The 21,667-nt window shown below is 45.8% G+C and overlaps 2 protein-coding genes across 3 annotated transcripts in view; one reads left to right on the forward strand and one right to left on the reverse strand.

Moving 5' to 3' along the window:
- Nucleotides 1-19,442, forward strand: part of LOC6533266 (formin-J) — a 30,306-nt gene extending 10,864 nt beyond the window's left edge. Inside the window, exons 2-12 of one of the 2 annotated variants that reach the window (XM_002093956.4) lie at nucleotides 6,271-6,680; nucleotides 7,415-7,589; nucleotides 11,013-11,046; nucleotides 13,249-13,488; nucleotides 13,876-14,023; nucleotides 14,146-15,179; nucleotides 15,242-15,592; nucleotides 15,653-16,032; nucleotides 16,091-16,664; nucleotides 16,727-16,860; nucleotides 16,922-19,402. In XM_002093956.4, coding sequence (XP_002093992.2) covers nucleotides 6,474-6,680; nucleotides 7,415-7,589; nucleotides 11,013-11,046; nucleotides 13,249-13,488; nucleotides 13,876-14,023; nucleotides 14,146-15,179; nucleotides 15,242-15,592; nucleotides 15,653-16,032; nucleotides 16,091-16,664; nucleotides 16,727-16,860; nucleotides 16,922-18,876 — 5,232 coding nt within the window. In that variant the 5' untranslated portion in view covers nucleotides 6,271-6,473 and the 3' untranslated portion in view covers nucleotides 18,877-19,402. Of the gene's footprint in view, nucleotides 1-6,270; nucleotides 6,681-7,414; nucleotides 7,590-11,012; nucleotides 11,047-13,248; nucleotides 13,489-13,875; nucleotides 14,024-14,145; nucleotides 15,180-15,241; nucleotides 15,593-15,652; nucleotides 16,033-16,090; nucleotides 16,665-16,726; nucleotides 16,861-16,921 lie in introns of both variants that reach the window. The other variant, XM_015194396.2, reaches the window with a different exon arrangement.
- LOC6533267 (protein male-specific lethal-3) lies at nucleotides 19,132-21,431 on the reverse strand. The gene is made up of 6 exons (XM_002093957.3): nucleotides 21,235-21,431; nucleotides 20,929-21,107; nucleotides 20,306-20,863; nucleotides 19,755-20,251; nucleotides 19,615-19,699; nucleotides 19,132-19,561 (listed from the first exon to the last, which is right to left on the reverse strand). The coding sequence occupies exons 1-6, from the start codon at nucleotides 21,334-21,336 to the stop codon at nucleotides 19,444-19,446; spliced, it is 1,539 nt and encodes a 512-aa protein (XP_002093993.1). The 5' UTR covers nucleotides 21,337-21,431; the 3' UTR covers nucleotides 19,132-19,443.
- Nucleotides 21,432-21,667: the final 236 nt, after the last annotated feature.

Raw genomic sequence — 21,667 nt, forward strand, 5'->3', positions numbered from 1 at the left:
TCTAAAGTAATCTATCATAATTGATGACGGCAAATTTCTTCCTCTGTGACTCATTGCCGCCATTTGTGGGCGACCAATGACAAATTCACCGTGTGGCATGAAGGCGATAAACTCGCCTAATCTCGCTGGCTAAATATAGTAATCAAGATGTATCGATAAGCCATGTTTGATGTACGAGTATTCATGCGGAAGTTCGGTCTCAGATGCCGTAGACCACAAAAAACTGTGCGTGTGAGCTGCGGTGCAAACAAATGTTTGTGAAGGACAAACGGCAGAGATGCCGATACCACGCAAAAAAAAAAATACAAAAAATAATAATAATAATAATAAAAACTGTGGCAAGAATCGCACCTAAATCGCTGCAAAACCAGCTGAGCGCTGCTCCCCAAAAAGCCAAGAAGCTGACTAATCGTTTTAGCGCGTTTTCGAATCCATGAATGAAGTGAGGAAAACAATTCCAGCCCACACACAGCGACTATTTTGTTGGAAACTGAAAAGAAAAAAAAAAACAGAGAAAAAAGAGCTGAAAAGCTGAGCAGCTGAAAACTTGAAATGCGGCAGTGGCGGCAACTGAAACCACAAGTCAATGTCAAAGCGGTGGCAGCAGCATCCAAATCCATCCGAGCGGCAAACTCGAGAATCTGAATCTGTATCTGAATCTGTGCAGCCTGCTGCATATGGCCAACACTTTTCAAATGAATCAGCGATGCACTGGAAAAAAGATGCCTAACTTGAATAAATATTTCTGCAAAGATAGAAGTAGTATAAGTGAACTATTAACAATTCGCATATGATCTTATTACTGACTATATATAAATTACTATATATAAACTATCATAGCTCAACTATAAATTGATATTAACCTTACAAATGAAATACACATAGCCATACCAAGATGAATCTTACATCTTCTAACATTTATGGGTAGACCATAGCACATAATATTCCATTTGTTCCCAACTTAATTTGTTGTGTACCCTTTTCGGTTTCAGAGTTTAGGCCAAAGTATGTAGGTTTCCGTGGCTCACTTCTTTTGTGTGTGTCTTTCGCTTTGTGCTCATTGTTCGGAGCTTTGTGTCTGTTTGAACTTTTGTATTTTGACAATTCAAAGTTAAGGTCAACAAGGGATTTGAAATGCTGCAGCGGTGCATTGAACCTTTTTGGCAAGCGATCTCAGCATAATTAGCGCTCATTGTCGATTGGCCCTGAGTCTTTTTAGCCTGCTTGGCCAGGTAACTTTATTTTTCAAATATATTTCTGATTTTTTTTTTTTTGGGGCACTCAAGTGGACATTGACCACTTTACACGTACATTTGCATGTCGCACAATTTGTTAAATATTTTTTGTTATTTTCTGGGCACCTGTAAATGCGGCCAAACTTTTTGCATGTTTGGGGTGCTGTCATAAGTGCATAAGCAGCAAGCCTTTTGAACATATTTATGCACTTTGGTGGCCCCAGAATTTCGGACACCTGCAACATGCGAACGCTGAAAATCCGTGACACGCCAATAAATAAAACTTTCGCTTTTCCATTGTCTAAATAAGCGTGAAAACTGGCCATTAGCGCCTTATATTTTATAGGCTTAAAAACAGGCACAGACCCAATTTTCTGATACCAAACAATATGTGTGTTACGTTTTCACACTTTTTACTACGGCGCTTGCGCAAAAGTCCCCCGAATTCGAAAAACGAAAGCCCTAAAACAATAGAAAATTTTCCAATGAAGCGGCTTTTGACACATTTGATGGGTTTTTCACTGGCTGCCAAGTGCACAGCGCTCTGTCATTGCCAGTTGAGTCCATTTAACCCGAAAGTCCGTGTGACTGTGACTCCATAAATTCTCATCAATGGCAAACAGAGTTGGGGGAGTTCCCCCCCATAAAGTGTTTGTTCCCCAAAATTGTAACTCTGCCCGCTTTTTGCTGTCAGATGTCAACTAGCGCCACGCGGCGACCCAATGAAATCCAATCAAGAAAGTCACGGGTAATCTCCCTTTTGTAAGTGGAGATGGGGGTTTTGTACAGAACATATATTTATAGAAATGTAACAATTCACTTGGGCATTGGTAGATTACAATTTATACAATAATACCCCGCTTAAATAAATATCTACTCATTACTCATATTCTTCAAATAAATATAGATCTCAATTAGCATAAATCCAGAGTACAGACGTACTTTACATAAATCCAGTTGTTACATCAGTGAATAATAATATTATTACAAGCCAGCTTTATTATGTTTTCATTATCGTTTAAGCCAGTGAAGAAGATATTTCTGGTAGACTTCGAAATTTACATAGTCATCACAATATACGGCTCTATTCCATTCAAAATAGAATCATCTTAGTTTGAAACGAGCTATGTTTTTTGTGGGTTCTTTGCGGTTTGGTTTTGTGATCATCGAAATGCAAAACCTACGCACTATTTTACTAATTTTTCGACTGTTTTCTGCTGCCGTGGGCTGCATTTTATTTATTTTTGTAGTCCAATGTTCTTTGTTGACCATACAATCATTAAACTTATTTGCTTTGTTGTGGCTCTTGAATTTGGCTGTTGAAACGCCCACGAATCTGTATTCGAATCTGAATCTCAATTCGAGTCTGAGTCTCTGAGTCTGAAGTGGATGAGGTTGTCCAGTTTCCCAGTTGGCCAGCTGGTCTGTGTGATTACCTTAGCACCGGCTAATTGACGAATTAAGTCAAGTAAGTGCAAATGAGGCGTACTACGGCCACGCCCTAATTGCTCAATTTGCAACGCCTCCGAGTTGCTGCGCTTTGCGACCTTCGCATCTGCCACTTAAACTTGACATATAACCGAAATGTGCAAGGCAGTATCCTTTAAAAATGATTGTACGTACAGCTCACGAGCGCCTTCCACTTTTTGGCCTCATGAATGAGTGTCGCATCGAATTGAAAATGGCAATCGATGTATATATACTCGTTTATATATATATATATTAAGGCTATAAAATGTATCCCAATTTCAAGTACGCCGCCGTTTCGCAGCTTGAGTTTCGTATTTTTAGCTCATATTGGAAACACATCGGCGGTGCCACATGGCGCTGTAAAGATGTTTTTACCGATTTTAGAAGTCATAAGGTCAATGCTGAGCGCCAAGATCGTGTTTTGATTGCAACTCGCAGCCGGAGACGTCGTCGTGTTGTTGCTGCGAGATGTTGCTGCTGCGACTGCTGCTGATGCGTCGTCAAGTGTTATGACTCCAAGTCAGTCTGTTATTCTTCTTTTTTTTCCCATTTCAATTTAGCTGCACAACAAAGAATGCGCTCTGTTTTCAGTTCGGTTCCCAGAGACACATTCTCACAATTTGTGGCGTTTGTTGATAAGCAGCTTATAAACAACTCAAATGAAGTTGCTCGAGCTGAGATTAAACTATTTGAATCAAGAGATCAAGATGTGCGCTTTGGCTGACAAGGGATAAATGATGCCATTAGCCTAATGATACTCTCTTACCAAGTTGCCATATATTCGAAGCACTTTTATCATCAGCATTTACTATTGAGTGCCAAACACTTTACTCAATGGCTGTTTATTTTATTTTTTATGCTTTTATTTATTTGCTGTGCCTTTGTGTGCATACATCAGCATGCAAATTCAATGCGACGATGAACGCCGCCTGCCTGCAGCCATAAAAATTCAATAAAAATTTATGAAAACTGTGCTTTCAACAGTTGCTTTTTCGAGATTAGAGCTGCAGACACACCCGTGTTCAAGCTGCTGATAGAGTGAAAATATAAATGAGAAAAAAAAACCCAGAGAAGACCACTTTGGCCGTCTGCTGCAGCTTCATTTGCTACAATTTGTTACAGGTGCCAGACTAACTCACTCACTCGTCTGTGGAACGACCTTGCGCCTATTGCAACAGTTGCACAGATGTTGTGGCCACGGTAGTTGCTCTTCAGCTGTTTGCTGTTTACCTTTGTATGTAGATCTACTCAAGCACTTGTCTTGATTTCCCCCGCCAAGTTGGTCAAGTATCCTAGACACTGTTTTTTTGTATTTTTTTTTCCTGCTGATGAGCAGGTGAATTCCGCAGCCCAACCCAAACCAAAGTGATTTGAATAGAGGCTAGAGGCTGGAGGCCTAGCCCAGCCCAGAAACCTGCAGTTTGCACAACATTTAATCACATTTAGCCATTCGCCATACGCCCCGTGGTCCCCCCACATACATAATTTATACAACAATATTATAATGTCGCGAGACATTGAAAACGATCGCGAGTCGGGGAGACGGAAAACTTTTGAAATTCGTGAATTATTACTTGCACTTTAACATGGCTGTTGCTGCCAGCATCGCTGCGATGACGAGGTGAATATTGCCACAATGGCAGCACGAGCAATTTGTGGGCATGTGGTTGACATTTTATTGACGACGCCAGTGAGTCGCCACCTGTCCTCCGGTGGGGGCAAGTCATTTGCGCCTGTCAACGCCCCGCTTTTTAACCCAAAACGACGCTGTGGCAAGATAAATGGCCAACTCAAATTCTAATTAGACTCTGGCACATTTGTTATGGGGCGGGTTCATTAACATTTCGCTCGGCTGGCACTAAGCAATTCCACTGCGAATTCGATTCCCAGGCATTTGTACCCTTTCCCTGATTTTTCACAAAAAAAATAGAAAGAAACAAACAACTCAATTGGCTTTTAGGTGGCTGCTGTTTTGCAATAAATAGCAGCTATAATGCGATGTCCAGCATGTTGGCTACTCGGTCGGTTGGTTGGGCTAATGGAACCAGTTTACAGATAAGCATTATTAATTTATTGTCCTATCACTCGGGGATGTTAAAAGTGTGCGGGTGTTGTGCCCAGTTATCTAGAGTCTCTACAGCAGCACACTAGCTCACAAAACTCAAAATAAAGTCAGTGATACCAACACTTGTTACTAGTTTACTATAGCAAATCACAGTCAAAATATAATGCAAGGGAACTTGAAAATGAGGCATAACACTCACTAGTTTCCAACTTAAATAACATCACAGGTATGCCAAATTATACAAGCTCTCCTTATGAAAACTAATCATATATATCTATCATATTAATCTGTGCCATTTCACAATGGCATGTGAAAATTGGCGGTTTTTGTTATCGACAAGATCGCAATAAAATAAAAGCGCAGCCTTTAAAGAGCGAAATTTACATAGGTTAACTAGCAGATTACTATCATTTGCTAATTGGTAAAGCGCATAGCCCAGTTGTGTGACACAGTGTAGATCTACATTCAGCGAAATCCGAATGAGAAAGCCAAAGCTACAAAGTGGCAAAATGTATCTGTGTTTTTGATTTGATTCGAGAACTTGTTTGCTGTTTTGCTGTTTTCTGTTTTCCTCCAGAGAATCCAATTCTACCATCCAACCACTCGAGTCGAGTCGAGTTGAGTCGGGCACTTTGCGGGAATTATCGGAAATATCATGTTAAGTGACGGACGGACGACAATAAGGCATATCGCAAGGATGTCACTTTGTGATGTCTGTCCATTAATTGCGAAGTCGTTGTATGTGATTTCATTAGCGCCTCCGTCGATCGCACAGCCTATGTGTATCTCGTCATCTCAATGGGACGGAATAAAAAAACAATGGCAATAACATGAGCATTTAGCGCACACACAAATTATAATTTCAAATAACGCAAAGTGCCACTCGAGATCAGAGCTCTTAACAAAAATGTTAAGCATTTTATCGGCGCTCTTTGTATTTTTTAATGAAAAATCGCATTTTAATATGTGCGCGGGAACCCAAATGACAGACTTTGTCGGCAGTTGTGCTTAGACGGCGACTAATCGAAAGTAAACAAATTAACGAGATCGTTTTTGCTGGTAATTGAGATGCCGATATTGAATCGATGGCGATCTCGATGTAGAAGGCGGAACCCGTCGCCATTGCCAAAGGTTGCCTTTGATCGTGCCTCCGAAACGTAATCCCAAAAATCCGTAAACGAAAACCGATAGAAAACTCAAAATCTGTTACGCCCGTGGCGATTGCTTGGCCGAAATGAATTTATGACAATTGCAGCTCGGGGCACCGAGAACCGATCGTAAATTAATTAAATGGGAATCGAGTGAGGGTTGGGTTGGTTGGTCATAGGTATACGAGCATAAATAAAAAGCCCACAAGATATGGAACAACGCGTGACAGGGCGAGAATTGAAGGGCCCAAATCAACGAAATGCAATCACAGCTTGAACCCCCCAACTTCCATCATCCACCAAAGTAACTAACTGAATTTTCCACTGTTTTTCCGCCTCGGTTTTTTTTCAGATTCAGAGCACGAGGAGCGTTCGGCATGACGTGAACTGCTTAGATATTCCATGCGAGCACCAAAACCTTTGCAACTAGCCGCCCCCAATCGATCGTCTCACATCGATTCGATCCGATTGCCCCCCCAAAAAACTAAAGCGTCCACTTTTTGGGGACGTGTTCCGTTCCACGTAGAAGAGGATCCACCGGAAAAGTAGAACCAAATGATACCACCCCAAGCCAGCACGATGGACTCACGCATCGGCCTGGACTACATTGTCGAGAATCGTGACTACATTGCCAAGCTGGGCGCTGCCCTGGACACCCAGAATGCCACCGTCAAGAAGCAGGTCTTCGAGCTCCTCTCCGCGCTGTGCGCCTACAGCCCCGATGGATATGCCCGTGCCATCGAGACCCTAGAGTTTTACAAGGTAACTGGGGGATCTACGTGTTTTGGGTGGATACAAAGAATTAGGAAAAACAGTCAAACCCAATTGAATGTGATATTACATGATAGGATTTAGATAGAACTTGGCCAAAAATGGCCACACAGCTAAAATAAAGACTGTTTTGTGCTGCTAATAAACATAGCTAACTATTTCTATCCCCACTTTTTCGATATTTGAAAAAAAAAAATTTTACAAATTTTTTCATTTTTTGATCATCAAAATTTGCGAAAAATGGCAAAAAATTTGCATTTCAAAGTATGTACATGGATCGATAGGGAATTTTGTTACGAATTCAACGAGGTATGGCATTTCACATTTGGACAACTATTTTTACTGCTATCGAAAAAAAACTAAATTTTTTTTATCAAAAAATAAAAAAAAAAAAATTTTGTAAAATATCGGATATCTTTAATCGGCGTTTTCACCATAACTTGACTAAAAATGGACGCACAGCAAAAATAAAGACTGTTTTGTGCTGCTAATAAACATAGCTATCTTTAAATATATTTTAAAGGGTTAGGTAAGAGTTCCTCGAGGTATTTTCTACTGCTCAATCCGGAGACTTTCAAAAATATAGCTCAATGAATCTCACATATGGAATTCATCAGTAAGTGAAGCTAATTTTTCTTGGAATATAGTTTGCTCGGATTTTTTCTGCATCCTGGATTTATCTAAAGTGCTAAATTACTTCTAATTCAACCCTGAAATCCTTGCAGAATCTCAAGAAGCAGCGGTACCGCTTCAAGATTGTCGTCAACGAACTGGAGCTGTCGAGTGCCGCTGCCATTCCGCCCCTGGATTACCAGGCCGCCCTGCTGGCCTTCATCAACTGCGTCATCATTTCGGCGGCCACTCTACAGGAGCGGATTCGCATACGCAACGAATTTATAGGTAAGAGCGAAAGCGATTCCCATAATACTTAATAATAATATCCAAAAAATATAATAAAGATAGAGTGATAATTTGCTACAGTGGAGATAAGTCAACGGGTTGTTCCCCTGCGATTGTTTGATGCCATTGGTGCTGTCTTCGATTTCATTGATTTGATTGATGTGCCCGCTGCTGATCCAGTGCCATTACCCTTGACCGTATGTGCCCGGCTGGCTGTTTGGCCAACACATACGAGTGTATACTGTATACACAGATATACTGTTTGCATGTCACAGAGACTCTGAGACTCAAGTCGTATCCCCCCAATATTAATTCATATTTCAGGCAACCACACCAGCGACCCTCGGGGGCTGCTCGTTGACTTGAGGTTAGATAATGATAGGTTCGAAGAGCCCAAAAATGCCAAAATCGCCTTTTGTCGAACCGCGTAACCTTAGCACGTGCTGGCGATTTAGAGGCGCGTCTTTGGGTCATTAAAGTGGGCACACTGCTGCGAGTCATTTGAACTGGAGCGCTGGTGGAAAATCGGTCAAACGAACATTGTTTATTTATTGCTGATTTATTAATTGTGGCAAAAGTTGTCGGCTCATTGGGGACGTTTTGATGGCAAACAAAGATTTTGACAATTAAATTGCTGATTTGTTCACTTGCTGGAAGACTTTTTAATGCTCATTTACACCTTAATGACTCGTAAAATCGCCTGTGATCTACTTATGCAAGTAGTTCGATTAATCCCATATCTCTACAGATAATTTGGGGCATAATATTTATTTGATTTTCTAGAAAACTAATAATTTCAAAAGATATTAAAACATAAATGCTTGTTTGGTACAAGTTTTACAACAGCTTCAAAGTTTTAAGACAAAGGGACAAATCGAATAAACGTGACAAATTTTTAGATAGATAATGTGTTGCTTATTTATGTCGATAGAGTTGAACCCCAAATCGTGTTTGTAGTTTGTTTTGTAATATGTTTCGAACGTGGAACCTCGCGGAACCCCTTTAAATTTAAAACTGCCTCAACTGCAGATGAGTTGCAAGCGGGAGAAGAGAATAAGCGCCCAATGAACAAAAATGTACTTTATATGTAACAAGACGTCTGTTGACAAGCAAGGGACTCATTTACATCCTGTCAGTGGCAGATGCCACTCCCTGTTTTCCATCGGCGACTCTGGGTTGCAAGTTGTTCAAAGTTCATGAACTGCCTACGAACTCCCCACTCCACCAACCCCTCAGCCGACCTCCAACTTGGGCTGACCTCCACCTCCTATACAGTAAAACATCTAAAGTATGAATATAAATGCTCCATACGGTTAGAATTCATATTAGAATAATACATTAAATCATTAAATCAAAGACATATGGATAATATAAACATGTTAATTATTATAAATAGCATTCAGTCGTTAAGATCTGTTGTAAATGCTGTGTAAATTCCAGCATCATTCCATTATATAGAACACCAACTTTTTCCACTTCCGCCAGCGAGTTTGCATTAGCAAGTCTCCACTGTACCCGCCAGTCGTCAACCCGACTCCCTGACTTTGATTGAGCGCGGTTGTGCGTGCGTGGTGGCTGTTGCGCAGACGCAGCACCACCGAAATGTGGTGCACTTGCCTGCAAAATGCCTGAATAAGTGAACGAGTGGCGGGGGATCGACGGGGCGAGTTTACTGAGAAGCGGCGTTTTTATTGTTCTTAATTAAAATAAATTGAGCTGCGCTTTTTCAGCATTACAAGAGTGCGCGCGCAGTGACAAAAGCAAAGAAGTAGCAAGACAAATTCGAAATCTCAACGGCTGTGACAAACGACTGAAATGTAAGTCACGCCCCCACAAAAGCGCCCCAACTTCAATGCCCAAGTCGATTGCTCCTCCTGGGGCATTCCTGAACGACACATTTGACAGGCAAACGGCCGCATTTCGCTTGGCAATGAATCGAAGTATTCAGTTTTAAGGCTGTTGGCCCGACTTTGACTTTGTCTTTGCTGTACTTCAGCGGTTCTTTTCAGTTCTTTTACTTATTCTCGGCACCGGCCCACTGTTTGAACTTCCAGGAACAACGGCCAGCAACGCCCCTTCAAATATTTGCATTTTTCAATTCAAAAACTCTGCGAGGCTCTCTGGCCGCTAATGCCACTTAAGTGCCCAATTATCGGCTCGGAATCATTCCCATTCTCCGTACTGATCCAACTTAACAACCAACAGATCGTTGGACCAACCATATAACCATCATATCTGCTGTATGTCATCTGTCAGGCTGGAAGGCATTTTGGTGGGGCTCGAGATTTATGCCCCATGATTTTCCACTTTGGCACGCAACAGTTTTTCCCATAGTCCAAGCATAAATTTATTTGCCCAACTGTATCGCGAGCTAAATTCAATTTCAATTGATTTATAAATCATCAAGTGATTTACACTATTGAGTGAAATATTTAAATCGTTAGTGGAGAATTGATTTTCGAGCTGTTGAGTTTCGCCGGCCACAGACTGGCATGTTATTAAACAATTAATTGTGAACGTGGACTTGGGCGTGTCCCCGATCTCAACTATTGTATACCCAATCTTTTGGCTGCAGGGCATAGATGGTCGAGCGAATCAATCGACCTCTACTCAGAACAAATACCAAGTTCATATACTCGTATAAAATAAAGTATATAAGGTAGACATGACTGCAATGATCATTGATCTCTCCTTCTAGTTGGGATCTCTCAACTTCCGAATAACCAAAAAAACAAAAAAACAAAGATCGGGACAAAGAAACTTTTACTACACACTCACACACCGAAACGCACACGCATTTTAATTGTTCGCCTTTTATGGATTTCAATTTCAAACAAATGAAATGACAGCGGAGCGAAAAAGTCGTAAAACGAAATTATGAACGTCAAGGCGCCAAATAAGGCTGATCGAGGGGATCTGAGGGACATGCTATATATGCTATATTTGCTATATATGCTATATAGCACAGAAGCGACAACGACTTTCACGAGCTTTTTTCGCAATTAACTTTTTATTATTATTCGTATTATTATTATTTGTATTTACAACTCACGGATAGAAGTGTGCCGCTGTGTGCGAGTGCATAAATTGATTGCTGAGTGCGCCAATAAAAGCAAAAAAAAAGTCAAAAAGGCGAAAAAACGAGCTTGACCGGAAGTCGATCGGGATTCAGTGGACATTGGGCGGTTCTCAGTTGACTCGCTTGCTGTCTATGGAAATGCCACTTGTCAAAAGGGGCAACGAATCATCACCACATTGATCACACAAAAACTGGGTTTGAATCAAAGATTTTTTAATATTTTACAGATTAAACCATGCTAACACTATATTTAAATAAAACAAACTTATAGCTATTTTTCTTATGCAAGTCAAAGATCTCTTTATTACCGCCCACAATTCATGAATTTCTCCTTTGTCTTGCAGGTCTCAAAGTTTTGCCGCTGCTCAATAACCTCAGGTGAGTGTTGAAGTGTATCGATTAGGAGGACGCTCATCAAAATGCCAAAGACGAGACATTTTTAAGCACCCAGATTTGCTGAGGGCGTCGCTCATACATATGTGAAGTCCAAATACATAAAAGAGTTAAGAGTTAACAGGTGAAAAACCCTGAAAGGCTCCCACAATCAAGCGAATGAGTATCACAAACAGTTTAACGATTGCCATTTGCCATTTTGCCGTTTGCTGCCTTTTATGTTTTATTCGAATCAGACGCACATTTAATTTGCATGGGACAATAAGACAAGATCAAGGTATTTGTTGATTTTGAAATGGATTTTAATTTTCTGGGGAGGATCTGGGGGCGGAACGCTAATGATCACTCAAGAAATTGCTGGCAGGGATGATTGTCAAACTGGAGAAGAGATCATCGAGTCTTATGAAAATAATTTGCGCCGCTTGCGAGCAAACCAATTAATTCAATATTTAATTAGTCAACAATAAATCAATTAGTCGCATCTGCGTCTCACCCTACAAAACGGGTTTTATTTATGGCCCTCTGCTTGACAAATTTGTGGCTCTCGCAAACGAGGGAAACTAGCAAAATCAATTAATTTTGAAAATAGTTCAAGCCCAAATGCGAACAATAACAAACAAGCTGGCTGATGGCTGATTTCTCAGCTTGGAGCTCACAGTTGACTAATTGATTGTCCCGGCCCATTTGTCTTGGGGCATTTTTCCAATTCCATCCAGCAGATGAGAGGATACCCCTTTGGTTCTATTGTTATTAAAATTTTAACGCGCACACATCTACACGAAATGCGTAGTTTGCGTGGCGCTATTTAATTTATTTGGAATTTGGTATTTGGAAGCGCCTTAAACGTTTTCATTCAGCCACATAGCGCTTTGATTTGAGACCGCCTCTTTTTTTTTTTTTTATTTGATTTGGAGGAGATGGAGAACCATTGAGATTCATTCGAGTCTCGATTCTGCGTAGCTTGGAAGCCGTCCAGATGCTTTAAGCTGATTTTAATTGTTCTTCCACATAATGTGTTCTAATCGATTCGAAATCCGAATCGAAGTTGTTTATCAACCCGAGAGTGATGGATGTGCGCTAGTATCGAATTACCGTCAAACTCATAAATGCCTGCTAAAAATAAACTCCAGAGTATCGCATTTCAGGGGGATTATTAGAACCGTGTCAAGAATAGACATTTTCGATTACTCAAGTATTTCGTTGGAGTGTTCAAAGAGTAGGAAATACAATTGGAAACAACACAGTCTTGGGATCAAGAGGCACCTATGAATAAAAGCTGGGATGGAAATGTATGTCTGGGATTTCTTTTCTATTAAGTTATTAAGTTAAGTTAGTAATAACAAAGTTGGCTAAGCTGCTTTGCAGAAGTCTATCTTATCACAAGAAGGATTAAAGGATTTTTAACTAAACTCAAAACCAAGATTACAGAGATTTGAAAATGAACTTGGAAGTTAACTGAACTATCTACTTATTTACTGAGATTTTCAACATTGCAACTTAAATTTCTTCTTCAAACTGACTTTTTCCTTTCGGTTAGTTGAAGCTTCCGTTTAAAGTTTTGTAATTTGGCGTTTTGGTTACCCAATTTCCTTGCCGCCGCCAGTGAGCCGCCCTCCTCCACTCCCAAAAGTCCGTAACAACTTCCGTGACGGACCAAAATAGAAGGTGCTGGCCAAAACAACAACAAACAAAAAACGGAGAATCACGTGCTGGTGTCCGGGTGTCCAATGTGCACGATGCGGACGAAGTTGCTCCGGAATGTGAAAGAGGCCGCCGTGGGCGCTTCGCAAATAATGAGGAAAACTCCTGCGCGCGCAGCACGTGGCCGCCAAAAACAACAAGGACTCGGATTTGGCGACGAGGCTCTCCGTGCCGCCAAATCGCCATGTCGTGGCCATAGCTCAAACATTCTATAGTGCCAGGCTGTCTCGTCCTCGTTATTGCCATTCTGGCCGTTCTCTCGTTCGAACCGCAAAAGCAAGCGATTGGGGCAATACAATTAAAAACGGGCCAAAAAAACAAAAAAAAAAAACAGAAAAAAGTGCTAGTCAATGTATGGATATCAATTGTCAAAAGGCCAAAAGCGGAGCTGTGCCAGAGCAAGGACATTGCGCAAGGCTAACGATTTTGCAAGCCGCGTGTGTGCAATGAGCTGCCTGTAGACGCGATATATTTTTGATTGCCAAGGCTGCTCGAGGCAGGCAACGTGGAGTCGTCAGCATCGCCCTCGCCGCCGCCATCCCTCACATCGGAGTCCGTCGCCTCATCGGCGACGTCATCCGTTTCCGCTTCCGGTTCCGCGTCCGTTTCCGCATCCGCTTCCGTGACGCCATCGCCATCGCCGTTGCACCTGCAGCGCCGTGTCACATTTTGCGGCTCGCTGTCCCGTTACAGCTGCGCCGCCTTGCAACTGGTGCAGAATCTCAAGTGAGTGTGCAGCAGGTCGAAGGTCCTTTTGCTGCCACCGCCCCCTTTTCTTTTTGTTGGCAGCCTCCGGAGGTTACTCAATGTCAGAGGCGAAGTTTGTTGTTCTCTATCGATTCTGGCAAGCGTCAACTACTTGTGGATAGACCCCCTGCTCCAGTTGGGCCATAAATATATATATTTATGCACATATATCTGAAAAACGAATGAATAAAAAAGAAATAAATTTCAAAGGCTGTGAGTTGTGTCAACACAAAACAAACTACAAATTGCCAGCAGCAATGCAATGCCAGCTTGAATAATTAGTGCGGACCGACAAAGATTTTCCACAGCTTAACCCTCGATTTGCAAGTGATCCAATTATCATTGCGATTATATTCTGCATTACAGAAAAGTCGCACAAAGTGTGGGCGATATCATCGTACAATTGGACGTATTCGTGGAGCAGCAGGAATGCGACGAGGCCCAGAGCCTTCAGGCGCCCGATGGCATCAATCTCAACTCGCATCTTGATGTTTTCTATGCGATTTTGCGACAGGTGAGTTTGTGCAACAGGGCGTATGCTTTATTTCGCTAATGCTACTGGCATTTTGCAAGGAAATACGTATACGCAAAGTGGTCGCTTCAAAGTGAAAGCTCAACTTAAATTGTATTTTACAGGTGGCTGATACGCCGCAGGAAGTGCCATTCCTCAACATACTGCAGCACCTGCTGCGCATCGATCCCAAGGAGCCGCTCAGCGACATCATCTGGGACACCACAGAGCGTCTGGTCCACCGCGCCACGCTCCTCGAGAGTCACGAGGATTCGGTGCGCCTGCTGCGCACGCCCAGTAGCCAGAAGTTCGCCTGCCAGAGTTGTCGCGGCAGCGATGCCAGCAGCCCCACCCGCAAGCCCTCCTCCCAGCCGATGGGTGTGTCGGCCAAGACGACGCCTCCGCCACCGCCACCACCCATGGCGCCCATGGCGGCAACTGCAGCACCACCGCCCCCGCCACCGCCGTTAAATGGCCCAGCACCGCCGCCACCGCCACCGCCCATGATCAATGGTGGCGCCCTGCCTCCGCCGCCACCTCCGCCCGCGATGCAACTGGCCTCGCGGCCCAGGACACCAGATCCCATGGCCGCGGAGGCGGTGGCCACTGCCATACTGCTGCCCCAACAGGACACGCCCGCGCCCAAGGCCAAGATGAAGACCATTAACTGGGGCAAGATACCGCACAACAAGGTCCTGGGCAAGCAGAACATCTGGAGCATCGTGGCCAGCAATCATCAGGACAGCCCCATGCAGGACATCGACTGGAACGAGATGGAGGGACTCTTCTGCCTGCAAACAGCCAGTGCCCAGGGATCACCCAAGTTGGGACGCGATGGCAGTCAGGCCACCGCCGGATCTAATGGTTGCGATACGCTGGACCGAAAGTCCAAGAAGGAGAGCACAGAGATCACGCTGCTCGACGGCAAGAGGAGTCTGAATGTGAACATATTCCTGAAGCAGTTCCGCACCAGCAACGACGACATCATCCAGTTGATCCGGCAGGGCGCCCACGAGGAGATCGGAGCGGAGAGGCTGCGGGGTCTGCTGAAGATAATGCCCGAGGTGGATGAGCTGGACATGCTGAAGGGATTCAACGGGGATAAGGGACGACTGGGCAATGCCGAGAAGTTCCTGCTGCAGCTGCTGGAGGTGCCCAAGTGAGTAGTTATCCTTAATTATTAATAACTATTACTTCATCCTTACCCTTTTCATTTTAAAGCTACAAATTGCGAATTGAGAGCATGTTGCTCAAGGAGGAGTTTGCGGCGAATGTGGCCTATCTGGAGCCCTGCATCAATGCGATGCTCTATGCTGGCGACGATCTGCTCAATAACAAGACCCTGCAGGAGGTCCTTTACATGGTCGTGGTGGCTGGAAACTTCCTCAACTCCGGCGGATACGCTGGAAATGCGGCGGGCGTGAAGCTATCATCGCTGCAAAAACTCACTGACATCCGGGCGAATAAGCCGGGCATGAACCTCATTCACTTTGTGGCTCTGCAGGCGGAGAAACGCAATCCCGAGTTGCTTCAATTCACAGGACAACTGAGCAACCTCGAAAGTGCCAGCAAGTAAGTGAATGTGCAGAATCCTTAAAAATTGTTGTTTACTTAAAATTGTTCTATCTTTAGAACCACATCGGAGCAGATCAACAATGAAATCAACACACTGGACGGCAGGATTAGGAGAATAGCCAGGCAGATCGAGCAGCCAGCCACGGATGCGGACATCAAGGAGCAAATGGCCGACTTCCTGCAGGCCGCCGAATCCGAGCTATCCGTGCTCCAAGCTGGCATGAAACAGGTGGAGTCCATGCGTCTCAAAATGTCCGAGTTCTTCTGCGACGACGCGGCCACCTTCCGCCTGGAGGAGTGCTTCAAGATCTTCCACAACTTCTGTGATAAATTCAAGCAGGCGGTCAAGGAGAACGAGCGCCGCCAGCAGCAGGAGCAGCAGGCCACGCTCCGGAGGAAGCAGCGCGAGGAGCAGCTGGCCCGCAGAGCCAGGCAGAGTAAGTGCATCGCATGTGCTGGGCAAACATGTTTCTTACTTACTGCATGCATTCACAGTTGGTCCGGCTGGTACGCCAGTGTCCGATTCGGAGCACTCCTTCTTGGGCGATGCTCTCTTCGATCCCAGGGCTAGTCCTGCACTTAGTCGCCGGCACCTGGGCTCCGGAGAGCTCAGCAATGGTTTCATCCGCGTGGAACAGGATGGCGCCTCGCCGGACATCACACCCAACGGAAGTCTAAGGCGCCGGCGTAGTCGAGTATTAGCCGAGGAGGATGACCTGATGGAGTTCCTGAGGAGTTCGACGGGTCCGCACGATGGACACAACAGCAGGGAGCGGAAGGCGGCCTACGGCAGTCTGGATCGCTCGTGGGCTCGTCGTGCCCGCTCCGGAAGCTCCAGTCGCAAGCGACCCGATTTGCTCAACATTGACTTTGGCCTGGATCGCGAACGGGCCAGCTCCCCAGCTCCACTTCTGCAGCAGCAGCAGCATCAGCAGCAAAATGCCCAGGAGCGACTGCAATCTCCGCTGGCCAGTGCAGCTGGCACGCCCACAACAGCAGCGAATACGCCCACGGGCAGTGGATCGGCGATTACTCAAACGCAGTCTACGAACGAGGATGCGAAACCAAGGTGAGGGATACAGCTCCTTCCCCTTTTCCTTTAAATTTTTAATTAAATGATGCATTTTATAGAATATCCCGTGAGTGGCGCCAGAAGATCGAGACGTGGCTGCAATCCAACGAGAGCGATGAGAAGCAGAACGAGGAGTACAGGCGCAAGCGTCGTCTGGTCAACGCCAATCGGCGTTCGCTCGAAAACGAAACTGGTAAGATTCCCCTAGAGCTTCGGGTGAAAATGGATCTTATAGACATATTCTATGTTTGCAGAAAACGAACGAAAACTGGACCCCTTGCCGGAGGAGAAGATCCTGCCGTCGACGACGACAGCTACGCCAACGAACACGCCCACGACAACTAATCCCACTAACTCCACTACCAGAACGGATCAGGAGTTCGGCAAATACCAGCGCGTCTACGCCGACTGGAAGCCCTCGAGGACGCTGGAGCAGACGGACGTGGTGGCCAATCTGCAGGCCATTGCCGATGCCCAGCCGCATGATGCACTGCGTCAATATCGCCGACAGCGATCGCAGGAACAGTCGAGTCCCATTGCACTGCAGTCGATAGCCGAGGAAGATCGTCGAAAGTCCCTAATCCAGAAACAGGGCGAAAGGGACATGAGCAACGAGCGACTGCAAAGCTACATCAGGCGATCTTCCAGCCGGGAACTGCAGCCTGCGAAACCGGAGGAGCAGCCACTGCCACCCAAGTCACCAAAGCCACAAGTGTCCGACGACACCTTTGCCAGCCTGCTCAGCCATCACAAGACCCAAAACGAGATGCAGGGCTCGTCCAAGGACGTGGATGCGGATAATATAGAGACGCCACCAGTTAGTCGACGGGTCATAGCCACGCCCACTACCACTGTGGTCACCGTGAGCATGACGGACAAACCAAAGGCTGTGCCGGAGGAGAAGATCAACTCAGCGGAACAGGATGCGCCGGGTCACTTCGATCGCCATGCCCTGGCCCGCCGCACACGACGCTACAAGAGACCCACGGACTACAGCAGTGGCAATGAGGATATCCTGACCACCAGCACAGCAGAGGCGAAGACTACTTCGCCATCGAAGCCAGAGCCACCAGCACCCGAGAAGTCCAAGCAGAAGGAGCGGACGATCAACAAGCTGGAGAAGGTGGGTCGCCACATCAGTTCCATCAATCAGGAGGATGTGAGGGAGGCCATTCGGAATCTGAAATCGCCCACGGGAACTCCAGAACGACCTTGGAGTCCGCCGCGGGAGATCACGCCCTCCAAGCTGAAACTCTCCGCCAGTGGACACCATCACGAACTCAATGACGAGGGCTTCGAGGAGACGCAGAGTCTTGTGTCGGACACTCCCTCGCATGGAAAGGGTGAGAGCACGAACTCCTCGTGCAACGAGGGCGTAAACGAGACTCCTGCCCGCCAGCGTCCGATGCAGAAGCAAAAGCCCACAACCACCAGCATCACCCAGATGGGCAGTCGGCTGGCCGATCGCCTGCAGCAGGCCAGGATGAAGAGTTCCGGATCCCCGGGCGCGACAGCCAGCAAGTCACAAAACCAAATCCCTGCCACTCAAACTGCAACGGTCAAGAGGAGTCTCTCCGCCAGCCGACCGCTCCGCATGCCCAACGGTCAGCCATTGGCCAGTGCAGCACCACTAAGATCCGCATCCGCCGTGAGACGCTCGCCGCAGGAGCAACAGGTTCTGTCTGGCGTGGAACGCAGCAGTTCCAGAAACAGTCTGCGCTCCTCGCGATCGTCCATCAACAGTGGAGCCTCCACGCAAACGGTGGTCAGACGACTGCCCGCCGTCCAGCGAGCGGGAGCCACAGTGTCCGTTGACTCCTCGCCCAGCAAGAGACCACTGGCCGCCCAGAATCTGCGACCTACCCAGGGACGTGGCGTCCCCGCCAGCAGAAGCAGCAGCAGTGGCTCGAGTGTGGGACCCAGTGTGATCCTAGTGCGCAGCAAGATGTCCAACACCGCACCGAAATCGAATATCAATGGCAGCACCAGTTTTAAGGAGAATCAATCCCAGTCCCAACCCCAGTCCCAGTCCCAGTCCCGGATGAGCGCCGCTCGCAGCGTGGTGCTGGTGAAGAATGCCCTTAACCAGCAGCAGCAGGCCAGGATGAGTGCGAACGCGAGTCCCCAGCAAAGGAGCACCAGCAGCAGTCGATCCGTGAGCAGCTTCATGCGACCCACGGCAAGCAGTGCCACCAAGCGACAGAAGTGAGGGCACGCGGTCCAGTTCAGTCATCGTCCAAGTTAACGTCCCAAGTTTACACATGTTACAAACGCGAATGCATCCAACTCCAAGCCGTCCAAGCGACAATTTCGAATTTCTAAGCAGGACCTGAAACACAAAAAACAGCACACACACACACATAGTTGTTACAGTTGCAATATTTTGAGAAGTTATACAAATCTGAAGAATTCCCTGCACATTCCAACTCAAGGTCCACAAATCCTTAATACAAAAGACAAAAACTTTCCAACTCTTAAATGTATTTGAGCACAAAAAAAAAAGCATGACAAAAATACTAGCATGTACTACTCAACTAAAACTTAGGATAAGCAAAAAAACAAAAAAAAAAATGTTAAAATCGTATTTTCAATATTTAACATATAGTTGTAGGCATTATTCGATTATACGATCACATTAGGAGACTTTTTATAGAAGTGCGTTGTTTACAAAGTGTGTAGTTGAAGAAACCAAAACGACAATTACAAATCTTTAAATAAAAGAACATAAGCTTTAATCTTAATAATAAATAAACTAGATAACTACGATCAACTAAAGCTAAGCAGCAATTCCATCCAAGGAGTCCAACAGCTCACGCTGCAGCTCGTCCTGGGGCAGCGCAGTGGAGTTCACATAGTTATCCTTATCGAACCACTCCCTGTGGTTCTCCAAGTAGCTGCAAAAGCAACAGATTAGCTTGGTTGTGGGCTACAAAGGTACCAGACTTACTTGATAAAGGCGTCGAGGAGGGGAAGTAGATCTTCAAGCTTCTTATTGCTGATTGGCGATGCGTTTAAGAACATAGGCATTTTTACTGCAAGTACCATTAATTAATGTGTGCTATAGGGTGCAAAATGGATGTTACATACTCATCAGTCTAACCAAGTGAGGAGCGCCAAAGACCATGGACTTTTCTGGCGGTGATTCCGCTGATAAAAGCCGCCACTTGAATGTTTCGTGAAGAATTCCGCGCATCTCCATAGGTAGTTTGTAGGCAGCCGTGTACGGAGAGGTTCTCTCATAGGCCTGCGCAGTGTTTTTCCCACTGGTAGTCACGATGTAGAGCAGGCACTTTTGCAACTGCTTCTCGTACTCCGGACCGCCGAGTGTAATACCTCCGATCTGTCCATTGGTGTTGCCCGATCCTTCGCCCACTGGCGTACCGTCCAGACCGATCAGTTCCGTGTCGCCGCTGGGATTGATGTACTCGTACGACTTGTTTAATATTAGGCTGCAGTTTCGCATGTTGACGTCTGTGAGATAGTTGTGAACGTACTCCTTCTCCTCCTTATACAGCAAGTGGTCATCCACGTGAAACTCGAAGTAGATGCGCAATCCGTCCACTACTTCCTTCAGCATGCAGACACTGTAAGCAAGAGAATTAGTGGGTTGCTAGGTATATTGTAAAGTGGCAACTAACCTGGACATAACGCGATCGTATTCCCGCTCCATTCGGGCATTGCGACTCTGCGTGTTCCTGGCTCTCGAGCTGTCCTGCTTGATGCTAATGGCTAGCTCCACGGCCTGCTGCTTGACAAAGTTCTCCATGATAGTCACGATGGGCACGCGCGCAGGCAGGGCGTGCTGTTTGCCTAGTACCTTGACCATATTCCGATCGTACTCTATAAGCTCCCGCAATCGCTCACTGACGCGCATCATAACGCGATCCTCCTGGGGCACATGGCCATCGACAGATACATCATTGGTGTTATTGTGATAGTAGGTCTCCGTTTGTCGTCCCCGGTTTCCCTTTAATCGGGCATCGGCGGGCGCGGGTTTCTCCTTCCGCTTGCCGCCGCTGTTGTCACGCGTCCGGTTGCTTGCTACTCGTGGAGTGGGCGCCATTTCGTGCTCCGCCTTGAGGTGTCCCGTGTCCAGTGGGTCCGCAAGGGCTTCTTCAACGTGTGTCGCTTTTCCGCCGCGTTTCTTCTTGGCCGCCGGCTTATCGGGTGTGCCCTTGTAGGAGTAGTCACCACGACTGTGTGGAAAATAAGGGGAACTCATTAGAAAAGTATTCCCTGTATATCTAGTGGCTTATCTTACATCTGCAGCTTGGCGGCTTCGGCCAACTCCCTCTGCAACTGGCGATTCTCCTCGTTGTCTTTCAGCAGGACGGGGGCGCGCACACAGCGATCGTAGGAGGGCCGCCAGCCCTGGAAGTGGATCTTGTATTCGTAGAACCTCAGGCCATGTTCGTTCCGGCGCTCAAAGACGTTCAGAACCTGCGGCAAGTACGGAAAAGTGCAGGAAACGGAAAATCATTTGTGAAAACTTCGCCTATGACGTTTACTTGACACTTCAATGTGCGCCGGTGTGCGTGCGCGCGCGTGTGTGTGTGTGTGTGTTTACCTTGCTGGTGTAAAGAACACGGGCCTTCGATTTATCCGGCTCGTAGCAAAGGACTATCTCGCCCTTGTGGAAAAGCGGCGTCTCGTCCCATAGCGCCGACATCACTAGCAGCGAAATTGGGCCTAGGCAAATCACTTAGTTATAAAAAATATTAAATATTGAATTCAACGTCTGGCGTCTCGTAGATGGTATTTATATCGAATGTGTTTCGCGATAAGCTATCGAAGTGGCTATCGACTAAGTGCTCCAGCCTGTCGATAATATCGACTATCGGTGCTTGCACATCCTTAGCCTGCCGGCTTAAAGTGTGACCAGATCAATGCGAGGCAAAATGCATTTGTGGCGGCTAATTTAAAATAATAATCGCAATTACCCTTATTTCGATCGGTTTTGTAATTTTTCCAATTGCTCTTACAATAATAAAAGCCTTTAT

The sequence above is a fragment of the Drosophila yakuba genome, chromosome 3L (assembly GCF_016746365.2).
Source record: "Drosophila yakuba strain Tai18E2 chromosome 3L, Prin_Dyak_Tai18E2_2.1, whole genome shotgun sequence".
NCBI classification, from domain to species: Eukaryota; Metazoa; Arthropoda; class Insecta; order Diptera; family Drosophilidae; genus Drosophila; species Drosophila yakuba.

Bases quoted from the DNA above. Each gene is read 5' to 3' on its own strand.
- LOC6533267 (XM_002093957.3), bottom strand. From the start codon at position 21,336: ATGTCGGCGCTATGGGACGAGACGCCGCTTTTCCACAAGGGCGAGATA. The intron at 19,700-19,754 runs GTATGTAACATC...TGGTACTTGCAG, and splicing joins TCACTTGGTTAGACTGATGA to TAAAAATGCCTATGTTCTTA. The intron at 19,562-19,614 runs GTAAGTCTGGTA...TTGCTTTTGCAG, and splicing joins CTCCTCGACGCCTTTATCAA to CTACTTGGAGAACCACAGGG.